This window comes from Pseudophryne corroboree, chromosome 6 (genome assembly GCF_028390025.1).
Source record: "Pseudophryne corroboree isolate aPseCor3 chromosome 6, aPseCor3.hap2, whole genome shotgun sequence".
Lineage (NCBI taxonomy): Eukaryota > Metazoa > Chordata > Amphibia > Anura > Myobatrachidae > Pseudophryne > Pseudophryne corroboree.
Genome location: NC_086449.1, coordinates 226,988,741 through 227,010,890, shown reverse-complemented (window position 1 = coordinate 227,010,890; position 22,150 = coordinate 226,988,741). Strand labels below are relative to the sequence as shown.

At 44.8% G+C, this 22,150-nt stretch overlaps 1 protein-coding gene across 8 annotated transcripts in view; it reads right to left on the bottom strand.

The window, feature by feature from the left end:
• Positions 1-22,150, bottom strand: part of AKAP13 (A-kinase anchoring protein 13) — a 532,570-nt gene that overhangs the window by 49,374 nt on the left and 461,046 nt on the right. For all 8 annotated transcript variants that reach the window (XM_063925738.1, XM_063925741.1, XM_063925740.1 and 5 more), the window contains one exon: positions 19,308-19,482. In XM_063925738.1, coding sequence (XP_063781808.1) covers positions 19,308-19,482 — 175 coding nt within the window. The remainder of the gene's footprint in view (positions 1-19,307; positions 19,483-22,150) is intronic.

Genomic DNA, 22,150 nt, shown 5'->3' with positions numbered 1-22,150 from the left:
ATACAAGTAGGGTATTCCCATCACTGGGACAATAGCTTCACAATAGGGGAATATTTATTGAATTGCGGTTTTAAAGTTACAGACTTTATGCAGGGTTAATTTTCCCCAGAGGCAATAAACAGCATGTATTGCTTTTGAGTAAAGAGCAGCACAAAACCAATGTTTAGTAAATTCACCCCAAAACATTCTCAAGAAGTCCAGCAGACAGAAATGGCAACTAAAGTATGCCACGGTCACAAATATTCAGTAATGTCAAATGCTTCTACAAGGTCCCCTCTGGTGATGTGTGCATGTGATGGCTAGAAGCAAGGAAAACTTCCGGGAGTGGAAAGGTGTATCATAAGTATATATGCCGACTTCAAGAGACACAGTAGGCAGCTCAGAGGGTTATGAAAATGGTCTATGTGAGCGTCAGATGCTGCAGTAATCAAATGCCAAGAGTGTGGGTGCAGGCTAATAAGAATACATGTGAAATTGGGTATGGAGAACCATGGTACCCAGAATACGGGAACATCTAGGCATAAGATACATAGGGAAGTGGGGTTTGCCAGATGGGAATTTGGAAAGTTAATCAGCTACCAAAACTGGCAAAAAACAAAAGTGGGAATGTCTTATTGTGCAGCTAGTGAGTGTCAGCCCTTTACACAATTTAACTAAGTACCAATGACCATACCTAAGTGATTTTGATTCCAGTAAATTAGAAGATAAGGCATCAAGAGAATGTGAAAATAATTTGTATTTAAAAAAACCCCAAAAGTTTATCATCTGTGATCAATAATGGCTATCCTTTTTTATCTGTGCCTCATATAAAATAAGATTTTACTCACCGGTAAATCTATTTCTCGTAGTCCGTAGTGGATGCTGGGAACTCCGAAAGGACCATGGGGAATAGCGGGCTCCGAAGGAGGCTGGGCACTCTAGAAAGATTTATGACTACCTGGTGTGCACTGGCTCCTCCCACTATGACCCTCCTCCAAGCCTCAGTTAGGACACTGTGCCCGGACGAGCTGACATAATAAGGAAGGATTTTGAATCCCGGGTAAGACTCATACCAGCCACACCAATCACACCGTACAACTCGTGATACTATATCCAGTTTGACAGTATGAAAACAACTGAGCCTCTCAACAGATGGCTCAACAATAACCCTTTAGTTAGCAATAACTATTTACAAGTATTGCAGACAATCCGCACTTGGGATGGGCGCCCAGCATCCACTACGGACTACGAGAAATAGATTTACCGGTGAGTAAAATCTTATTTTCTCTGACGTCCTAGTGGATGCTGGGAACTGCGAAAGGACCATGTGGATTATACCAAAGCTCCCAAACGGGCGGGAGAGTGCGGATGACTCTGCAGCACCGAATGAGAGAACTCAAGGTCCTCCTCAGCCAGGGTATCAAATTTGTAGAATTTTGCAAACGTGTTTGCCCCTGACCAAGTAACAGCTCGGCAAAGTTGTAAAGCCGAGACCCCTCGGGCAGCCGCCCAAGATGAGCCCACCTTCCCTGTGGAATGGGCTTTCACTGATTTAGGATGCGGCAGTCCAGCCGCAGAATGCGCCTGCTGAATCGTGTCACAGATCCAGCGAGCGATAGTCTGCTTAGAAGCAGGAGCACCCAGCCTGTTGGGTGCATACAGGATAAATAGCGAGTCAATTTTCCTGACTCTAGCCGTCCTGGAAACATAATTTTTCAAGGCCCTGACTACGTCCAGTAACTTGGAGTCCCTAGTAGCCACAGGCACCACAATAGGTTGGTTCAAGTGAAATGCTGATACCACCTTAGGGAGAAACTGGGGACGAGTCCTCAATTCTGCCCTATCCATATGGAAAATCAGATAAGGACTTTTATATAACAAAGTCGCCAATTCTGATACACGGCTGGCCGAAGCCAAGGCCAATAACATGACCACTTTCCGCGTGAGATATTTTAGATCCACGGTTTTTAGTGGTTCAAACCAATGTGATTTTAAGAAACTCACCACCACGTTGAGATCCCAAGGTGCCACTGGAGGCACAACCGGGGGCTGAATATGCAGCACTCCTTTTACAATGTCTGAACTTCAGGTACTGAAGCTAATTCTTTCTGGAAGAAAATCGACAGAGCCGAGATCTGTATCTTAATGGAGCCTAATTTTAGGCCCATAGACACTCCTGCTTGTAGGAAATGCCGAAATCGACCTAGTTGAAATTCCTCTGTTGGGGCCTTTTTTGGCCTCACACCAAGCAACATATTTCCGCCATATGCGGTGATAATGTTTTGCAGTTACATCTTTCCTGGCTTGAATCAGCGTAGGAATGACTTCCTCCGGAATGCCCTTTTCCTTTAGGATCCGGCGTTCAACCGCCATGCCATCAAAACGTAGCCGCGGTAAGTCTTGGAACAGACAGGGCCCCTGTCTGAGCGGCAGAGGCCATGGGTCCTCTGATATAATTTCTTGAAGTTCTAGGTACCAGGCTCTTCTTGGCCAATCCGGAACCACGAGTATCGTTCTTACTCCTCGCCTTCTTATTATTCTCAGTACCTTTGGTATGAGAGGCAGAGGGGGGGAACACATAAACCGACTGGTACACCCACGGTGCTACCAGAGCGTCCACAGCTATCGCCTGAAGGTCCCTTGACCTGGCGCAATATCTTTTATAGCTTTTTGTTGAGGCGGGACGCCTTCATGTCCACCTGTGGCCTTTCCCAATGGTGTACAATCCTTTGGAAGACTTCTGGATGAAGTCCCCACTCTCTCGGGTGGAAGTCGTGTCTGCTGAGAAGATCTGCTTCCCAGTTGTCCACTCCGGGAATGAACACTGCTGACAGTGCTAACACATGATTTTCCGCCCATCGGAGAATCCTTGTGGCTTCTGCCATCGCCATCCTGCTTCTTGTGCCGCCCTGTTGGTTTACATGGGCGACTGCCTTGATGTTGTCTGATTGGATCAGGACCGGCTGGTTTTGAAGCAGATGCCTTGCCTGACTCAGGGCATTGTAAATGGCCCTCAGTTCCAGAATATTTATGTAGGGAAGTCACCTGACTTGACCAAAGTCCCTGGAAGTTTCTTCCCTGTGTGACTGCCCCCCAGCCTCAAAGGCTGGCATCCATGGTCACTAGGACCTAGTCCTGTATGTCGAACCTGCGGCCCTCTTGAAGATGGGCACTCTGCAGCCACCACAGTAGAGATACCCTGGTCCTTGGAGACAGGGTTATCAGCCGATGCATCTGAAGATGTGATCCGGACCACTTGTCTAACAGGTCCCCCTGAAAAGTTCTTGCATGGAACCTGCCGAATGGGATTGCTTCGTAGGAAGCTATCATTTTTCCCAGGACTCGCGTGCAATGATGCACCGATAACTGTTTTGGCTTCAGGAGGTCTCTGACTAGAGATGACAGCTCCTTGGCTTTCTCCTCCTGGAGAAACACTTATTTCTGGTCTGTGTCCAGAACCATCCCCAGGAACAGTAGACGTGTCGTAGGAACCAGCTGTGACTTTGGACTGTTTAGAATCCAACCGTGCTGTTGTAGCACTTTCCAAAATAGTGCTACCCCGACTAGCAACTGCTCCTTGGACCTCGCCCTTATAAGGAGATTGTCCAAGTACGGGATAATTAAAAACTCCCCTTTTTCGAAGGAGTATCATCATTCCGGCCATTACCTTGGTAACACCCTCGGTGCCATGTACAGTCCAAACGGCAGAGTCTGGACTTGGTAATGGTAATCCTGTACCACAAATCTGAGGTACTCCTGGCGAGGATAGTAAATGGGGACATGCAGGTAAGCATCCTTGATGTCCCGGGATACCATGTAATCCCCCTCGTCCAGGCTTGCAATAACCGCCCTGAGCGATTCCATCTTGAACTTGAATTTTTTTATGTATGTGTTCAAGGATTTTAAATATAAAAAAGGGTCACACCGAACCATGCGGTTTCGGTACCCCAAACCGTGTGGAATAGTAACCCCGTCCTTGTTGAAGTAGGGGCACCTTAAGTATTACCTGCTGGGAATACAGCTTATTAATTGCCTCTAGCACAGCCTCCCTGCCTGAGGGAGTTGTCGGCAAGGCATATTTGAGGAAACGACGGGGGGAAGACATCTCGAATTCCAGCTTGTACCCCTGAAATACTACTTGAATGAAACAGGGATCCACCTGTGAGCGAGCCCACTGATCGCTGAAATTTTTGAGACGGCCCCCCACCGTACCTGGCTACACCTGTGGAGCCCCCGCGTCATGCTGTGGACTCAGAGGAAGCGAGAGAAGAATTATGATTCTGGGAACAGGCTGACTGGTGCAGCTTTTTCCCTCTTCCCTTGTCTCTGTACAGAAAGGAAGCGCCTTTGACCCGCTTGCTTTTCCGAAGCCGAAAGGACTGTACCTGATAATACAGTGCCTTCTTAGTCTGTGAGGAAAACTGAGGTAAAAATATTTCTTCCCAGCTGTTGCTGCGGATACGAGGTCCCAGAGACCATCCCCAAATAATTCCTCACCCTTATAAGGCAGAATCTCTATGCGCCTTTTAAAGTCAGCATCACCTGTCCAGTGACAGGTCTCTAATACCCTCCTGACAGAATGGACATTACATTCATTTTGGATGCCAGCCGGCAAAATATCCCTCTGTGCATCCCTCATATATAAGACGACGTCTTTAATATGTTCTCATGTTAGCAAACTAGTATGTTTGACAGGGTCACCGACCACGCTGCAGCAGCACGCTCTGCAGGTTTCAGTCTAGTACCTGAGTGTGTAAATACAGACTTCAGGATAGCCTCCTGCTTTTTATCAACAGGTACCTTCAAAGTGGCCGTTCCTAAAACGGCAGTGCCACCTATTTTGACAACCGTGTGAGCGCCTTATCCACCCTAGGGGATATCTCCCAGCGTAACTTATCCTCTGGCGGGAAAAGGTACGCCATCAGTAACTTTTTAGAAATTACCAGTTTCTTATCAGGGGGAACCCACGCTTTTCACACACTTCATTCATTCATCTGATGGGGGAACAAAACACTGCCTGCTTTTTCTCCCCAAACATAAAAACCCATTTTTAGAGGTTAATGTCAGAAATGTGTACCACATTTTTTATTGCCGGGATCAAGTCACGGATGTTCCTAGTGGATTGTGTATATGTCTCAACCTTGTCGACACTGGAGTCAGACTCCGTGTCGACATCTGTGTCTGCCATCTGAATGAGCGGGCGTTTTTGAGCCCCTGATGGCCTTTGAGACGCCTGGGCAGGCGCGGGCTGAGAAGCCGGCTGTCCCACAGCTGTTACGTCATCCACCCTTTTATGTAAGGAGTTGACACTGTCGGTTAATACCTTTCACCTAACCATCCACTCTGGTGTCGGCCCCACAGGGGGCGACATCACATTTATCGGCATCTGCTCCGTCACTATATAAGCCTCCTCCTCAAACATGTCGACACAGCCGTACCGACACACCGCACACACAGAGGGAATGCTCTGACTGAGGACAGGACCCCACAAAGCCCTTTGGGGAGACAGAGAGAGAGTATGCCAGCACACACCAGAGCGCTATATAATGTGAGGATTAACACTATAACTGAGTGAATTTTCCCCCATAGCTGCTTGTATATACAATATTGCGCCTAAATTTAGTGCCCCCCCTCTCTTTTTAACCCTTTGAGCCTGAAAACTACAGGGGAGAGCCTGGGGAGCTTTCTTCCAGTTGCACTGTGAAGAGAAAATGGCGCCAGTGTGTCTGAGGGAGATAGCTCCGCCCCTTTTCCGCGGCCTATTCTCCCGCTTTTTTCTGGATTCTGGCAGGGGTATTTACCACATATATAGCCTCTGGGGCTATATATTGTGGTATTTTTGCCAGCCAAGGTGTTTTTATTGCTGCTCAGGGCGCCCCCCCCAAGCGCCCTGCACCCTCAGTGACCGGAGTGTGAAGTGTGTATGAGGAGCAATGGCGCACAGCTGCAGTGCTGTGCGCTACCTTGGTGAAGACTGATGTCTTCTGCCGCCGCTTTTCCTGACCTCTTCTTGCTTCTGGCTCTGTAAGGGGGACGGCGGCGCGGCTCCGGGACCGAACACCAAGGCTGGGCCTGCGGTCGATCCCTCTGGAGCTAATGGTGTCCAGTAGCCTAAGAAGCCCAAGCTGGCTGCAAGCAGGCAGGTTCGCTTCTTCTCCCCTTAGTCCCTCGCTGCAGTGAGCCTGTTGCCAGCAGGTCTCACTGAAAATAAAAAACCTAATTCTATACTTTCTTTCTAGAGGCTCAGGAGAGCCCCTAGTGTGCATCCAACCTCGGCCGGGCACAAGATCTAACTGAGGCTTGGAGGAGGGTCATAGTGGGAGGAGCCAGTGCACACCAGGTAGTCATAAATCTTTCTAGAGTGCCCAGCCTCCTTCGGAGCCCGCTATTCCCCATGGTCCTTTCGGAGTTCCCAGCATCCACTAGGACGTCAGAGAAATGACATCTGCGTCATCAAACCTAAATGAGAGGGAACTTGTTTGCCTTTACTAACACTTATTTACTAGGGAGAGAGAATGAGCTAAATTTGAATGGTTGAACCAAATAGTATGTCATAAAGTCATTAAGTATAAAATACATTACCACCGTACATCTACATAAACCGTTACACTCCCATACTGGGTGGTGGCAAGCTAGGATGAAGGCAAAAACAGGGATCTCTGATTTACAGATTTTAAATACGTCAATCACTCTCATTGCCTACTGAAAGCAAGCGGTGCTCATGTTCCCTTAATACTACTTTTGTTTCAATCTGTGTTATAGTTCGGATCTCTATTGCAGGTGAAAGTCTCTCACTGATGACAGCCTTATTGCTCTGCAATGATTCATAGGATTTTGTTAGCCAGCAGACATTACACATTTCAAGTAATCAAGTAAGAGGAAAGAGCACCTCCTGTGGTGACATCCTATCTCAAATACCTTTATTTATGATATACAAAGTCAGCCCTTTCCAGTTTGGTGCCCCAAGCAAGATTTTTGCTGGTGCACTTTAAACAGTATGGGGTATGGGTCATACTGCCTGCTGGATGCCCCCTGGAACAATGGCGCCCTAGGCATTCACCTTTATGACCTATATCCTGGGATAACTTGCTTATATGGTCCTTAAATGTGTAGTACACATTATAATAAATAAATATATATATATATATACACACACACATACATAGTGTGTGTGTATATATATATATATACACATACATACATACACACACACAATATATGTTACAATACACATGGTCCTTACAATGACCTACACTTACAAGATAGTGATGTAAACAATACAGGAAGCTAAATCTATTGTTCAGAAATGAGGAAACAGTCCCTCATCTGGATTTAGCAATAGCTGAAGATGACACATAACTGAATGTAAAATTTAAGAAAATGAAAAATATTATTGTTCCATGTTATTATGGGGAAACTGTTACCTCAGTTTGTTATCACACAAAATTTATAAAGTCAAGAGCAAAACATATTTTTATGATTGATGTAAAGAATCAGGGTTTATTTACACCATTTATATTATTCTCTGCCATACATACTGTGCACGCATCTACAGTAAGTAACTGAAAAGTTGCACAGCGCATGCATGTCAGTGTACAGGCACAGAGATACTGTAACCATTGAGATGCACGGCCTCAGAAATGTATTGGCCGTTCTTGATCGGGACTGGAGGTGGCTATTCAGACACACATATATCTTAAGGGCATGTTATGGGTGTGTCTCAGAAGTGGCTGCGAATTCAGACACTTAAGCCCAGATTTATCAAGCCATGGAGTAGGATAAATTTTACGGTCATAATGTACCAACCAACCAGCTCCTAATTGCCATGCTACAGGCTGTGTATGAAAAATGACAGGAGCCGATTAGTTGGTACTGTATCACCGTGCAATTTATCACTCTCCAAGGATTGATAAATCTGTGCCATGATCGCTTAGACTGGAGGCCATTCTCTAGTGTTCATTCTAGTACCCTGCACCTCTCACAACCTGTGCAGTTCCTCTTTCCTGCCTAGGGTGTCGCTCGCTCCCTGCTCTGGATGCTTGTACTACACTCTGGTATCTATCTCAGTGCTGAGCAGGGCCGTCTTTTCGTATGGGCTCAATGGGCTCTTGCCCAAGGGCCCGAGGAGTAAAAGGGCCCTAGGCTGATAGCTGAGGGTCCCCTCTTTCCAGGGGTACCAGATTTTTGAAAATCGGCCCTGGGGAACCAGAGATATCAGACTTCAAAGCAGTGGTCCCCATCCAAGCCTGTTAATTGATCTTCCCAGCCAGATATCTTGGGTTCTGTCTGATTTACAGTTTTTCTGAGGGTATACTCCAAAAGCGGAGACTCTCCCCTTTCAGTGGACACTGGCAGCATGTCTCTACTGTGCCCAGAACCAGATATATCAGCCTTCAAGCAGCTGTTCCCTGCTGCAGCTCCACACGCCTAATATGCAGTTTTATATTTTTGTTGGTGGATTGCTCTGGCTCCTGAATTCTGATCCCCAAGTCCTCAGTACCTCCTGACAGGTGTCCCCAGTACCTCCTGACAGGTGTCCCCAGTACCTCCTGAAAGGTGGGACTCTCTAGTTTTTTTTTTCCCATTAAAGCTAAGAAATCTATTGCCAGGAACTGGAGAAATCTGCAGTAAAGCAAGCTGCCCTGACCCCCGGAAAATGATGAATATTAAGCCCACTCCACTATCCACCCCTCCCCTGTGTATTAAATACCCCCTACCACCCTGGAAGTCATGTACCAGGACCCCTTCATTCAGCACAATGTCCCCTTCTACAGTTTAGTCTTCTCCTTCCCGCCCCAATTGTGCAGTAAAGGAGTAATTCGCAGAAATTATTTCTCCAGGTCCTACATGCTGAGAGAAAGATAGAACACCCCCTACCCCCCGCGGAACATCAAAGCTGCCGCTGATAGCACCCCCCACCCCTTCCGCTGATGGGTGGGTAGGGGCCCCAGTGCATTGCTGTGTCCAGGGGCCTACACTGCTGTTAAGACGGCTCTGGTGCTGAGATACAGATCAGATTGTACTAGAAGTACCAGAGCAGGAAGAGACACCCCAAGCAGGAAAGAGGAACTACACAGGTTGTGAGAGGTGCAGGGGTACTAGAATGAACACTATACTCTGACAGAAATTCAGCACCTAGCATGTGGCTGGTGCAGGTTTTGATAGCGTCTAAAGACGCACAAGGAGGCACAGTCAGACACACACTTGTACCCCAGGGAAAGGGCTTTACTAGCAGTAGCATAAAGCCACAGATGCAAGTATGGCAAAAGACGTTAAAGAGACCCCAGTAGCTCCTCTATCACACCTCTTTTGCAATGAACAAACGGCAGCACTGTAATTTCTAACTAATTATGTTTTTCTCCTTTGTTTATAAGGAAATACCTACTGTCATCATCTCAACACAGGAATATAGTTATTGTTACATTAGGGACATAAATAGGTATCTGCCTGTTACTACAGCAAGTTTAACAACTGCAAATAGCAAAGCGATGCCTCAGACATCACTATTATCATCATGTTCCTCTAATGTGACGGCTTGCTGGAGAATTACTAATATCGCCCCAGGTCTTTTTATCACATGTAAACACATGCGCCTAGTCAGCCTGCAGAGGATACACTTTGTATATCTAAGGAAACACCCAGTACCTCAGTTACTGAATGTACAGGAGCAACATGTCACACGCTAATTACATCACAATTGGACATGCAACTCTGGACCTAAGTGACCACGTGCTTGAAACAGTCTACCAGCCAATTATTTACAATTCAGGCAGCTCTTACTAGGCTCATACACATGAGAATGCAGCACTTACGGGCATATTCATCATGAAAAAATTGCGCAATGAGAATTTTTAGTTTTCAATTCTCATTGTATTCTCTCACAATTTTTTCAATATTCATTATACGCCCATCAGAAAATTATCACTTCCGAAAAAACTGGTCTTTTTGAGAAGACAGGTTTTTGGATAGTCATAATTTTCCCCTCTGCAGCACACTTGTCTGCCCTGTGTTCTTCACACTGCACAGCCCCCGGACAAGTTATACAGGTTGAGTATCCCATATCCAAATTTTCCAAAATACGGAATATTCCGAAATACAGAATTTTTGGAGTGAAAGTGAGATAGTGAAAACTTTGTTTTCTGATGGCTCAATGTACACAAACTTTGTTTAATACACAAAGTTATTAAAATATTGTATCAAATTACCTTCAGGCTGTGTGTATAAGGTGTATATGAAACATAAATGAATTGTGTGAATGTACACACACTTTGTTTAATGCACAAAGTTATTAAAAATATTGGCTAAAATGACCTTCAGGCTGTGTGTATAACGTGTATATGAAACATAAATTCATTCTGTGCTTAGATTTAGGTCCCATCGCCATGATATCTTATTATGGTATGCAATTATTCCAAAATACGGAAAAATCCCATATCCAAAATACCTCTGGTCCCAAGCATTTTGGATAAGGGCTTTAAAAACAGTCACAGCAGCAGCGGTGGCAGCATCCCTCCCCCGACGGTGATCCCGGCTGTCGAAGTCGCCCTCCCCTCTTACGCTGTACCAGCTGCTGTGTAAACTAGTGAAGAGATTAGGGGGCTGTTCGCTATGAACGGTTTCTCTGTCAAACTTCGAAAATACAGCATTTTTGGCGTTTGATAAATATCACAATTTCTACAGCCCACATGGAGTGTGTAAATTATGACATTTAAAGGTTGATGAATATGCCCATTAGTGATATCATTAGCTTAGTATTATAGGTTATCAGAGAAGAGGGAATAAGTGGACCACATTCCAGGGTAAAGAAGTCCCCAACCTAATGCAGGCAACCCTGGACACCACACCAGTAACACAACACAATGCATTAGGGCAGGCATTCCCAACCACGGTCCTCAAGGCACACCAACAGTGCAGGTTTTAGTGATATCCAGGCTGCAGCACAGATGGTTAAATCAAAATAACTGAGCTACTAATTAAGTCACCTGTGCTGAAGCCCGGATATCACTAAAACCTGGACTGTTATAGGCCCTACACACTGGTCGACGAGATAACGTTCATAACTTTGAGTGTGGAGTCACCAGCGATGAACGATGCGCGGCCCCGCGCTCGTTCATCGCTGGTGCCCCGTCGGCTGTGCATGCAGGCCAATATGGACGATCTCGTCCATATTTGCCTGCACTTCTATGGAGCCGGGGGAAGGGGGGAGTGAAGAAACTTCACTACCCCCCGCCTCCGGGTCGCCTGTCGGCCGGATCCGCCGTCGGGCAGCTCGGCGGCGGATCTTTATATGTGTAGGGCCCATTAGTGTGCCTTGAAGACCGTGGTTGGGAATGCCTGCATTAGGGGCTTGACAGCGAGAGAGCCCCAAGGTCGGCTTTATATGTGTGCTGTGAGCAGGTGCACCAGGCACATCTTTAATTGTACTGTATATCTTTTTATTGATGCAACTACACAAGTTCCAGAAATTTCAGACCCCAGTTGGCTTTGAAAGGTTTTGGAGATACTTCTCCTTGCTACGCTTTGTCGTGGTTGCAGCCCCTGCGGTGCAGCGATAAATACATGAGCTACACCAGCTGCTGCAGCAGGATACATCAAATTGTTTGTTATTTGCTTCTACTATGAATTATGCTCCTAGCAGGCTGCAAACAGACCTATTTGTCACTGCAAGCAGCTGGTCACACCATTGCTTCCCTATGCCTGCAGAGTGCATACTGCCTGTTACCTCACTGGTGGCCACTGGTTTTCTCTCCCTGTCTGCTGGAGTGCCACATACAGGTCTGTACAAGAAGCATGAGGGGTGGCCTGACAGTATGTGTGGAGGTTAAAGGGGCATGTAGGAAGATATGAGGGTTATCAAATGAGAATATAATGGGGTCTGAAGGGCCTTGAAGCAGAATGTGGGGAGTGAAATCAGATTCAAATATTACATCTGCTGCACATTGGTGCCCAAAATGCATGATATGCCAAACAGCTGTAGCTTTCTATGGAGACTGGAATGAGGCCTAGTTTGCCAAACTCTGAAAAGCATACATTTTAAAAGCTTGGTCTCGACAGCCAACACCATCTTTATAATGTGTTCTCTATTTTAGTTTTACAGTACATATTTGCTATCTTTCTGATACTACTCCTCTAGCCTTTAGTGGGTGCACACATGCATGAGGCTATCACTTTACCCTTTGTCAGGACAGGATTTAATGGGAAATTTATCAAAAATCTCCTGGTAAGAATCTTGAATTGTAAAAAATTCTTATTGCTGTAATAAGCTGATATAACAAATGATAATTTGCATTGAGAATAGGGGGAGGGATGATAAATCGACTCCTGAAGTGTACTTACTACGAGTACACTATACAAGCAAGAAGTCTTTCATGTTCAACCAGGTGTTGAAATGAAAGGAATAAACAACACAGAGCGACAGAGAAGGACAAATACATCCGCACAAAAATTAGCAAAATGAGGACACTGATATATAGATGTGTCCTCATACATCTTGCCTCAATATGCCATGTAGTGGGAGATGCCTGGGGTGAGTGAGCTGAAAGGTCCTGAGCAACCAAGTTGCATCTTTTTGCAGAAAAATGCTTTTTATTTGCATTGCTATGCAAATAGAACACACAAGCAGACTATGCTGATTAAAATGATATGCAGCATGCCTATATTCTGTGTGCGTCTGCAACTGCATATGAAATGCTACGTTACAGTGTTTACTAGGAAAACACTATAACGTAGTATTTTGTATGCAGTTACAGCCACGGACGCACATAGCATATAGGCATGCCGTGTATAATTTTAATCAGCAGAAGCTGCTTGTACTTCCTACTCACATCGTTTTGCATTTTAAGGGAAAAAGTCTAAAAAAAAAAAGATGCTCAGGGCTACAGAGGGGCTGTTTAACGTGCAGGGAGGTTAGATGTAAGTGGACACATCTGCAAGTACAGATGAAGAACTCATGTTATTCTAGGCTTTTATTTAATACCATCGGAATGAGTGCTTAAACTGAAATCTAATCCCAATATTTTCATTAGAATAGGAGTAAAATACAAATCTAGGAACGTGTGGACCGAACTAAAAGATAAATATAACATTTAGTGGTCGAATTAAAATAAGAATTAAATAGATACTTAAATTTAAGAAGAAATAATGTCATTAGTGTATTGGGTCATATTAGTGATTGAAAAATTCACAGAATGCTGCTAATTTGCATACGAGTTATGTGCAATGAAAGTAACATTTGCATTTTACACTATCACTAGAGCCCAATCCGCACTTTTTTGGGGGGAGGGGCGGGGGGGTTTGCGTGTATTGTAGCTCCCGTATAAAGAGCCCGGGAAGTATTCAATTGTCCTGAATTGCCTCCTTAATTCCCATGACGGCCCCTTTATCTCACGCTAATGCAGGCAATTAGCTGCGTTAAGCAACTTTTCCTGTGTTAAGTGTCAGGTGCAATGCCGTTACAGCGTTCTCTGAAGCACTGCTTTACGCAGAATTACCTCAGGAGGGAGCTAGCAGAAATCCGCAATAAGGAAATCCTTGGGCTGGTTGTGTAAAACAATGGAATAGCTCCCAGGCTCTCTAGATGGGAGCTACAATACACAGAACAATTTAAGTTCTCCTCATTAAGATGTTATAATACAGATGTCTCAACCTATAGTCATGCTACAGACTTTGCGACTTAGCCAAGCCAAAACACTAATCCTAAATACCTGGCACACTATAAGCATACTAACATTAAAACAAACTACAATTTAGAGTAAAAGACAAAAGACAGGGCTGATACCTGGGATCCGTGTCAAGCGTAATCTGCGACTTCATACCAATTCCTTAGCTACAAAAATGCTAATCCTAATTACCTAATACACTAAACCAGTGGTTTCCAAACTTTTTTAAACCATGGCATACTAAAAGCATCAGAATTATTTTCCATGGCACCTCTAGGCCAAAAGTTTCTTATTGAGAAATTTAGAAAGAAATATTAAATTAAGTAAATTGTTTGTATGTCATCATTAGGTTGTATTGTATGGTCAGGGACAGGGTTTGCTTCTATTTCTCCACATATTTCATGATTGACAGCCACCAGCACTGGTTTTGCCTATTACAATGACCATAAATAATCTGAATTGGTCCTGGACCACCAAACCAAGGCTCCCCTGAAAGTGTCCTGAGGCACCCCAGGCTGCCACGGCACACAGTTTGAGAACCAGTGCACTAAGCAAAATGAGGAAAAAGCAGAAAAACCGAGAAGAAACTATGCAGCATGGGAATTGCTACCCGTGGGTCGCGCCAGGTGTCTTGCGCCATATGATGCAGAGAATAGATGTATGAGGAGGCATCTGTACACATTACACACACACAAAGGACCAAATGTAACAGAGTGCTAAATTTACAAAATGCAGACATTTTGGTGAGTTAGCATAAGGATTTAAATCAGCATTTTTTTTTCTAAGCAAAACTAAGTTGGCACTGCACCGTAAAGAAATGGCACATTAAATCCTGCTGCTACATAACCAAAATATCGTCACTTGGGCCAAAGTCCTCACTTTACTTATTAGAGCATGGGTTCTCAAACGCGGTCCTCAAAGCATCCCAACGGTCTAGGTTTTAAGTATATCCATGCTTGAGCACAGGTGACGTATTTAGTACCTCAGTCAATTTGATTTAACCATCTGTGATGAGCCATGGATATATACTTAAAACCTGGACTGTTTGGGTACCTTGAGGACTGCGTTTAAGAACCTCTGTATTAGAGATAATACTCATTACATCCACATAATGGGGGAAATCCAATTAGTAGTGGTAATTTGCCGGAGGCTACCCTATAAGCCTCGAGGCCGGTACTTATCGGGTGTTATGCTTCGCATGCCTCATCTACCTGAAGCATAATCCCCGGTAAGCAGCCCTCAGAACCATGATAACATATGGGTGGGGAACTTATCCCGGTTCCCATGTGTTATCATCGTAAAATGGACATTTTAAGGAAAGCCCGATAGTCACCACCGGGCAAAAAAAATTGCAGTATTAGCATTTTTTTCGGACAAAATATTAATGGGGCCAATATGATATGGCCCTGCTGTAAAGCCCCGTACACACTGGTGATACACTATGATATAAACGATAACAATCTTTTTAAAAAGATCTATTGTTCATATCGTCTAGTGTGTATGCCTGAACGATGCGCGCACCCGCGGGTTGTTCTTGTTCAGGCATTATATACTGCTCATGCAGCTCAAATTTAACTATATAATTGAGCTGCATGTTCGGGGAGTGCGGGGCATGACGGCACTGAACGATATCGTTCAGTGTGTATGCCCTGGCCATCTCCTCCAATTAGCAATCAGCGATATAGCAGGAGGTCACCCAGTGTGTATAGAGTTTAAGTCATCCATCTTTTTACTAGATGTTACAATAGACAATATACTGTATACACACTAAGTCCTCCAGGCATCTTCTAATTAGATGTTACAATACACATTAAATCCTCCATCTTCTTATTAGATGTTACAATACACGTTATCCATACTAAAGTCCTCCTTCTTATTAGATGTCACAATACACATTGAGGGATATTCAAATGTTTGAAAAGTCAGTTGGGTGTCTGTTTGTTCCTATCTAATAAACAGGAAAAAACAGACACCCAACCGACTTTTCAAACACTTGAATTCCCCCCATTAAATCCTAAGTCCTCCTTCTTATTAGATGTCACAACAAACAACACAGAGTCCTCTCACTTCTTATTGAATGTTATAGAACACATCACATCCAAACGGAGACCTACCACTTCTTATAGATTTGCTATATAACAAATGCAAAAAAAGAGGACTAAAAACCTAACACACTTTGCACAAATACACAACACAAGATATTTAACTGAACCAAAACTGTCACAGATAAAGTTCAAACTACAACATTTTCAAGTAGCTAGATACATACAAACTGATTTAAAATGAAGTAAATGAGAAATTAACATATGAAATCATCCTCAGAATAAAGGCAGTTTTCAGCTCTTGTACATACACACTAATTTGTGCCAGTAAGTACACACTTCCAAACAGTACTAGAAATGTACCATGTTTCCCCATGGGCATTCTAGAACAGGCCTGTCCTACCTTTCTCATGCTGTACGTCGCTTCTTGAAAACATGCTTTTACTCACGAACTCCCAGTGTATACTGACATATCCATGAGATTTACATGGATTTGTATCAGCAGAAAATGCCTTCTGTGCTATGTCATCACAGAATAAGCTGGGCCAGCTCCACTGATAAGGAATAACTTCCTCATTCATACCAGCGCCTCCCATGCACTGAGCACACACCACCTGCTTGAGGAGTATTTGGGAAGTATCATACTTACACTACTACTTTTACAAACCCGTGCTTGCGTGTTCCACTTAACATGAAAAATGTCAATACATTTAAACAATCACATTCATCTAACAGCCTAAACCGACATCATAAACAGGGAAAAGATGTTCTTCACAAAATCCTTATGTACCCAGTGCACAGAAGATCTTGGCACTTACCATCCCTGTAGATATGGACCAGCGGCATTTGTTTGCTGGGTCACTGTTCCTGTGACCAGAGCTGGGTGCACTACAGCAGGTGTTACCTAGACTTTCTGTGCCAGCTACTTGTACCACATACTTACACGCTTAGCAAAGCACTTTGGGGAGGAGGAGCACAGCCTGTTGATGTGTACACACAGAATGGAATGCAGATGATTCCTCAGAAAGCAACATACGGCTTTCCACTGATCAAACCTCCCAGATTTGTCATAAACATGCAGAGGGGGTTCAGATCCAGAATTAGAAAATCAATTTCTTTGTGTAATAGCTAAACCTCAAGCCACTCATGCCCTTAATAGGATATGCTATGTCACCCTTTCCTGACCGCCGGTCAGCTTACCGACGCCGGGATCCCGGCAGTATACCGACGCCGGGATCCCGGCGGGGAGGGGCGAGTGCAGCAAGCCCCTTGAGGGCTCGCTGCGCTCGCCACGCTGCGGGCTCGGTGGCGACCTGCGGTCGCCACGGGTTCTATTCCCACTCTATGGGTGTCGTGGACACCCACGAGTGGAAATAGTCCCTGTTGGTCGGCATGCCGACCATCGGGATACTGAGCCGGCGGGATGGTGGAGGAGGTCATGTGACTGTCGGTCAGCAGACCGCCGGTCACATGAATACCACCCCTGCTGACAGCACAGATATACTGCCAGCCATAACATAATGCAGCTACAATCTGTTAAGGGGAGCCAACTTGTAAATATCCAGTTTATGTAAATTACAACTGCAATTAGTTGAATAATACAAATGTGTCCACATACACCTCTCCTCAGATAGCGCCAAATAGCCATGTTTGGCGCTCCAAGGACTTTGCTACTTTCTAACCAAAGTGACAACCATACTGAATCTTTATTGACATTACAGTATACTCTCTCCTTAGCATTTAGTTTGTGTGCTGCACAAAATGCTGTTTAATAACTGAGTAAATACGAGCCCCTATCTGTGTAGTTCACTCCATACTAAAATACCATACCTCCCAACTATCACGATTTCGGTGGGACAGTCCCATTTTTCATGGTCTGTCCCGCTGTCCCTCCCGCGGGTCGTAGTGTCCCGAGGCACGGTGGGGCAGTTGGCAGATCCCCAGTCACTCGCATGCGCACAGCGTATATTCCCCGACAGAGAGGGACAGGGGGCATGGCCAACAGCTCTGGCGATTACGGCTCTTGCTGTGAGACCACAGCCCTCCCCACAAAGCCACGTTCCTTTACACGAAGTCATGCCACCAATTTCGGGTGTGCGCCTTCGACCCGTGTTGGTGTCCATAATCTACTGTAAGAGAAGTTGGGAGGTATGCAATACAACACCTGTAAGTGATGAAAAGACTGTTTGAATGGAATTACTACTAGCAATGGTGTAGGTACTGTAATAAACAGGGGTTAAAGTAACAACAGTGAAAACAGTGAAGTTGTCCATAGAAACCAATAAGCATTACGGTAGCATTTATCAAGTATACTCTATAAAATAATATAAAGCGATTGGTTGCTATGGGCAACTTCTTCACTGGTCCACTTTTTCACTGCTTGATATATCAACCCCTAAGTATTTAAGTAATTTAAGGCAAAATAATTTGATAGCAAAATATTGGTAGCAAAATATTCAGAACACAATCAGCCTTCAGGCAGAGAAAAATATCTATGACAAACCCTGTTACAACTAGCCATGGACACTATTATTGTGCAAATGTTTTTTGTGTTAGCCTCTATTTGACACGGATGTTCTTTAACCTGGAAAATTATGATCGTTACAATGACACAAAACAGCTGCAGCACACGCAGGGCTAAATATATACCTGCATCAAAGTAGCGGTTACATAATTCCAACCAGACCTGTCTTACACCTTGCACAACCCAACTAATATATGTCTTACAACTAACATATGTACAGTCTGTTACTATTAATTTCAGTGTCTGACTCACAGGTACAGAAGTCACACTGGAGAATGAATACAATGGATTACAATTGCTACATGATACAAAATATATAATTGCTTTTTAGTGTTGTGTACCCATAGATTGACTGTATGTTTTAAGCCTTTGCCAAAACACAACTAATGTACACCAAATATGCAAAGATTAAAAATTAAAACAATCACACACTGTTTAACTGAACCAAAGGAAAACAACATTTCAAAATTATTGCAAAAGAGCTTAAAACAACAAACTTCAATTATCCTGGTTTTAAGTGTACCCATTGCCTAATCACAGTCAAGGTTGCCATTTTTAAGGATTAAATAGTCATGTATCTTTTTAAAAAGTGTCGTCAACGGATCCTATTTCCTGGATAGGCTCTATTAGCATACATAGGGCGGTATTCAAATGATATATCACGCTCAATCTTCATTCCAAAGTGTTCCCCATTATTGCGCCCATAGTAATCGGGTTTAGCTGCGTAAAGGGTTGGATGCACTCGCTACTCTGGGGGTAGCGAGCTGAAATGATTATACCACGCCCGTTAGCAGAAACAGACCGGGTGTGGAAGGGGGTGAAAATAATTGAATACCTCCCATAATGCTTCAAGCCCACAAAATGCCCACTTTCTATATGCAAGATAGGCTTTCCAAAATAGGGGTAAAAAAATATGTATATATACACAAAGACTTCATAAATGGAGAAATGGCTAGTCATGGGAGAGCACTGAAAAATCTTTTCCTTAAAAACAAACAAACTAAAAAAAAAAAAATATGAGAAGCTGCAAAAACAACAGATGTGACTTGTGATTGAAAATAACCAAGTTGTGACACAAGGTTACAATAACCCAAGGTCACTTACTTGCACAAAGATATCCATCTTTATTGGTGAAGGTCTTGGTACAGTTGCTGCAGGTAATGGGACCGACCACTGGCGTAGAGCTAAACAGATGTCCATTGACTGTCTTCTTATCCTTGTCTTTTTCTTTTGGGTCCTTTTCTTTTTCTTTAGGCTTATCTTTCTCTTTCTCCTTTTCCTAGGGAACACAAAGAATTAGCTACTGAAAGGACAAAAGAAACTATGCTTACAGAAACTCAGATCTATAATACCCCTTTTCCATTACGATGAGGGTCTCAGCCGGGAGCCTGACACGGGTGCTACTCGGCTGCGACCCGCAGCGATGGCCCCTTTCCCATCAGCAGTCACCATCCCGGCATATTGCCGGGTTGGTGACGCTGCTAGTGATGCGGCAGGGGTGGCACTGGGAGATCACATGATCTCCCAGCGCTGCCCTTCCATACAGTGTAAACGGGAGCCGTGTCGCATCGACATGGCTTTTGTTCACGCTACAACCCTACCCGGATCATTCCCGTGTCCTACCCGGGTAGGGTTTCACGGGTCACTTGATCCGGGATTTTGCGGAGGGACCCTTTTCCACTAGCAAAAAACACGGGTAAATGTGCGCCCCTGTGCATTTACCAGTGTTTTTTGAGCTAGTGGAAAATGGGTATAAATAATAACATGCAGAATGTCTGCCAGAAGATCCATAATGGTTATACACAGCAGTAAAAATAAGATTTTAAACCTACCGGTAAATCTTTTTCTCATAGTCCGTAGAGGATGCCGGGGACTCTGTAAGGACCATGGGGATAGACGGGCTCCGCAGGAGACATGGGCACTTTAAGAAAGACTTTAGGTCTGGGTGTGCACTGGCTCCTCCCTCTATGCCCCTCCTCTAGACCTCAGTTAGAGAAACTGTGCCCAGAGGAGATGGACAGTACGAGGAAAGGATTTTTGTTAATCCAAGGGCAAGATTCATACCAGCCACACCAATCACACCGTATAACTTGTGTATCAAGTAAACAGTTAACAGTATGAAAAAATAACGTAGCATCAGTCCAACCTGATGGAACTATAACATAACCCTTATGTAAGCAAAACTATATACAAGTCTCGCAGAAGTAGTCCGCACTTGGGACGGGCGCCCAGCATCCTCTACGGACTACGAGAAAAAGATTTACCGGTAGGTTTAAAATCTTATTTTCTCTAACGTCCTAGAGGATGCTGGGGACTCCGTAAGGACCATGGGGATTATACCAAAGCTCCCAAACGGGCGGGAGAGTGCGGATGACTCTGCAGCACCGATTGAGCAAACAGGAGGTCCTCCTCAGCCAGGGTATCAAACTTATAGAACTTTGCAAAGGTGTTTGACCCCGACCAAGTAGCAGCTCGGCACAGCTGTAGTGCCGAGACCCCTCGGGCAGCCGCCCAAGATGAGCCCACCTTCCTAGTGGAATGGGCCTTAACCGATTTCGGTAACGGCAAACCTGCCGTAGAATGCGCCTGCTGAACCGTGTTACAGATCCAGCGAGCAATAGTCTGCTTTGAAGCAGGGCCGCCAACCGTGTTGGCTGCATACAGGACAAACAGTGCTTCTGTTTTTCTGATCCTAGCCGTTCTGGCCACGTAAATTTTCAAAGACCTGACCACATCAGGGGACTTGGAATCCTCCAAGTCACGTGTAGCCACAGACATGACAATAGGTTGGTTCATATGAAAAGATGAGACCACCTTAGGTAGGAATTGAGGACGGGTCCGCAATTCCGCTCTATCCATATGGAAAACCAGATAGGGGCTTTTGTGATAAAGCCGCCAACTCCGACACTCGCCTAGCCGAAGCCAAGCCTAACAACATGACCACCTTCCAAGAGAGATATTTCAACTCCACTAATTTAAGTGGTTCAAACCAATGTGACTTAAGGAAACTTAACACCACGTTAAGGTCCCAAGGCGCCACCGGAGGTACAAAAGGAGGCTGAATATGCAGTACTCCATTCACAAAAGTCTGTACTTCAGGTAAAGAGGCCAATTCCTTTGAAAGAAAATGGATAAGGCCGAAATCTGAACTTTAATGGAGCCTAATTTTAGGCCCAAATTCACTCCAGATTGTAGGAAGTGAAGAAAACGGCCTAGATGGAATTCTTCCGTAGGAGCATTCCAGGCCTCACACCAAGAAACATATTTACGCCATATTCGGTGATAATGTTTAGATGTCACGTCCTTCCTAGCCTTTATCAGCGTAGGAATGACCTCATCCAGATTTCCTTTTTCCGCTAGGATCCGGCGTTCAACCGCCATGCCGTCAAACGCAGCCGCGGTAAGTCTTGGAACAGACATGGCCCCTGTTGTAACAGGTCCTGTCGTAGAGGAAGAGGCCACGGATCTTCTGTGAGCATTTCCAGCAGATCCGGATACCAGGTCCTTCTTGGCCAATCTGGAACAATGAGAACTGTTCTCACTTCTCTTTTTCTTATTATTCTCAATGCCTTGGGTATGAGAGGGAGAGGAGGAAACACATAGACCGGCTGGAACACCCACGGTGTCACCAGGGCGTCTACTGCTACCGCCTGAGGATCTTTTGATCTGGCGCAATACCTCTGTAGCTTTTTGTTGAGACGGGATGCCATCATGTCTATCTGGGGCAGTCCCCACTGACTTGAAATCTGTGCGAAGACTTCCCGATGAAGTCCCCACTCCCCTGGATGCAGGTCGTGTCTGCTGAGGAAGTCTGCTTCCCAGTTGTCCACTCCCGGAATGAACACAGCTGACAGCGCGCTTACATGATTTTCCGCCCAGCGAAGAATCTTGGTGGCTTCCGCCATTGCCACCCTGCTCCTTGTGCCGCCTTGGCAGTTTACATGAGG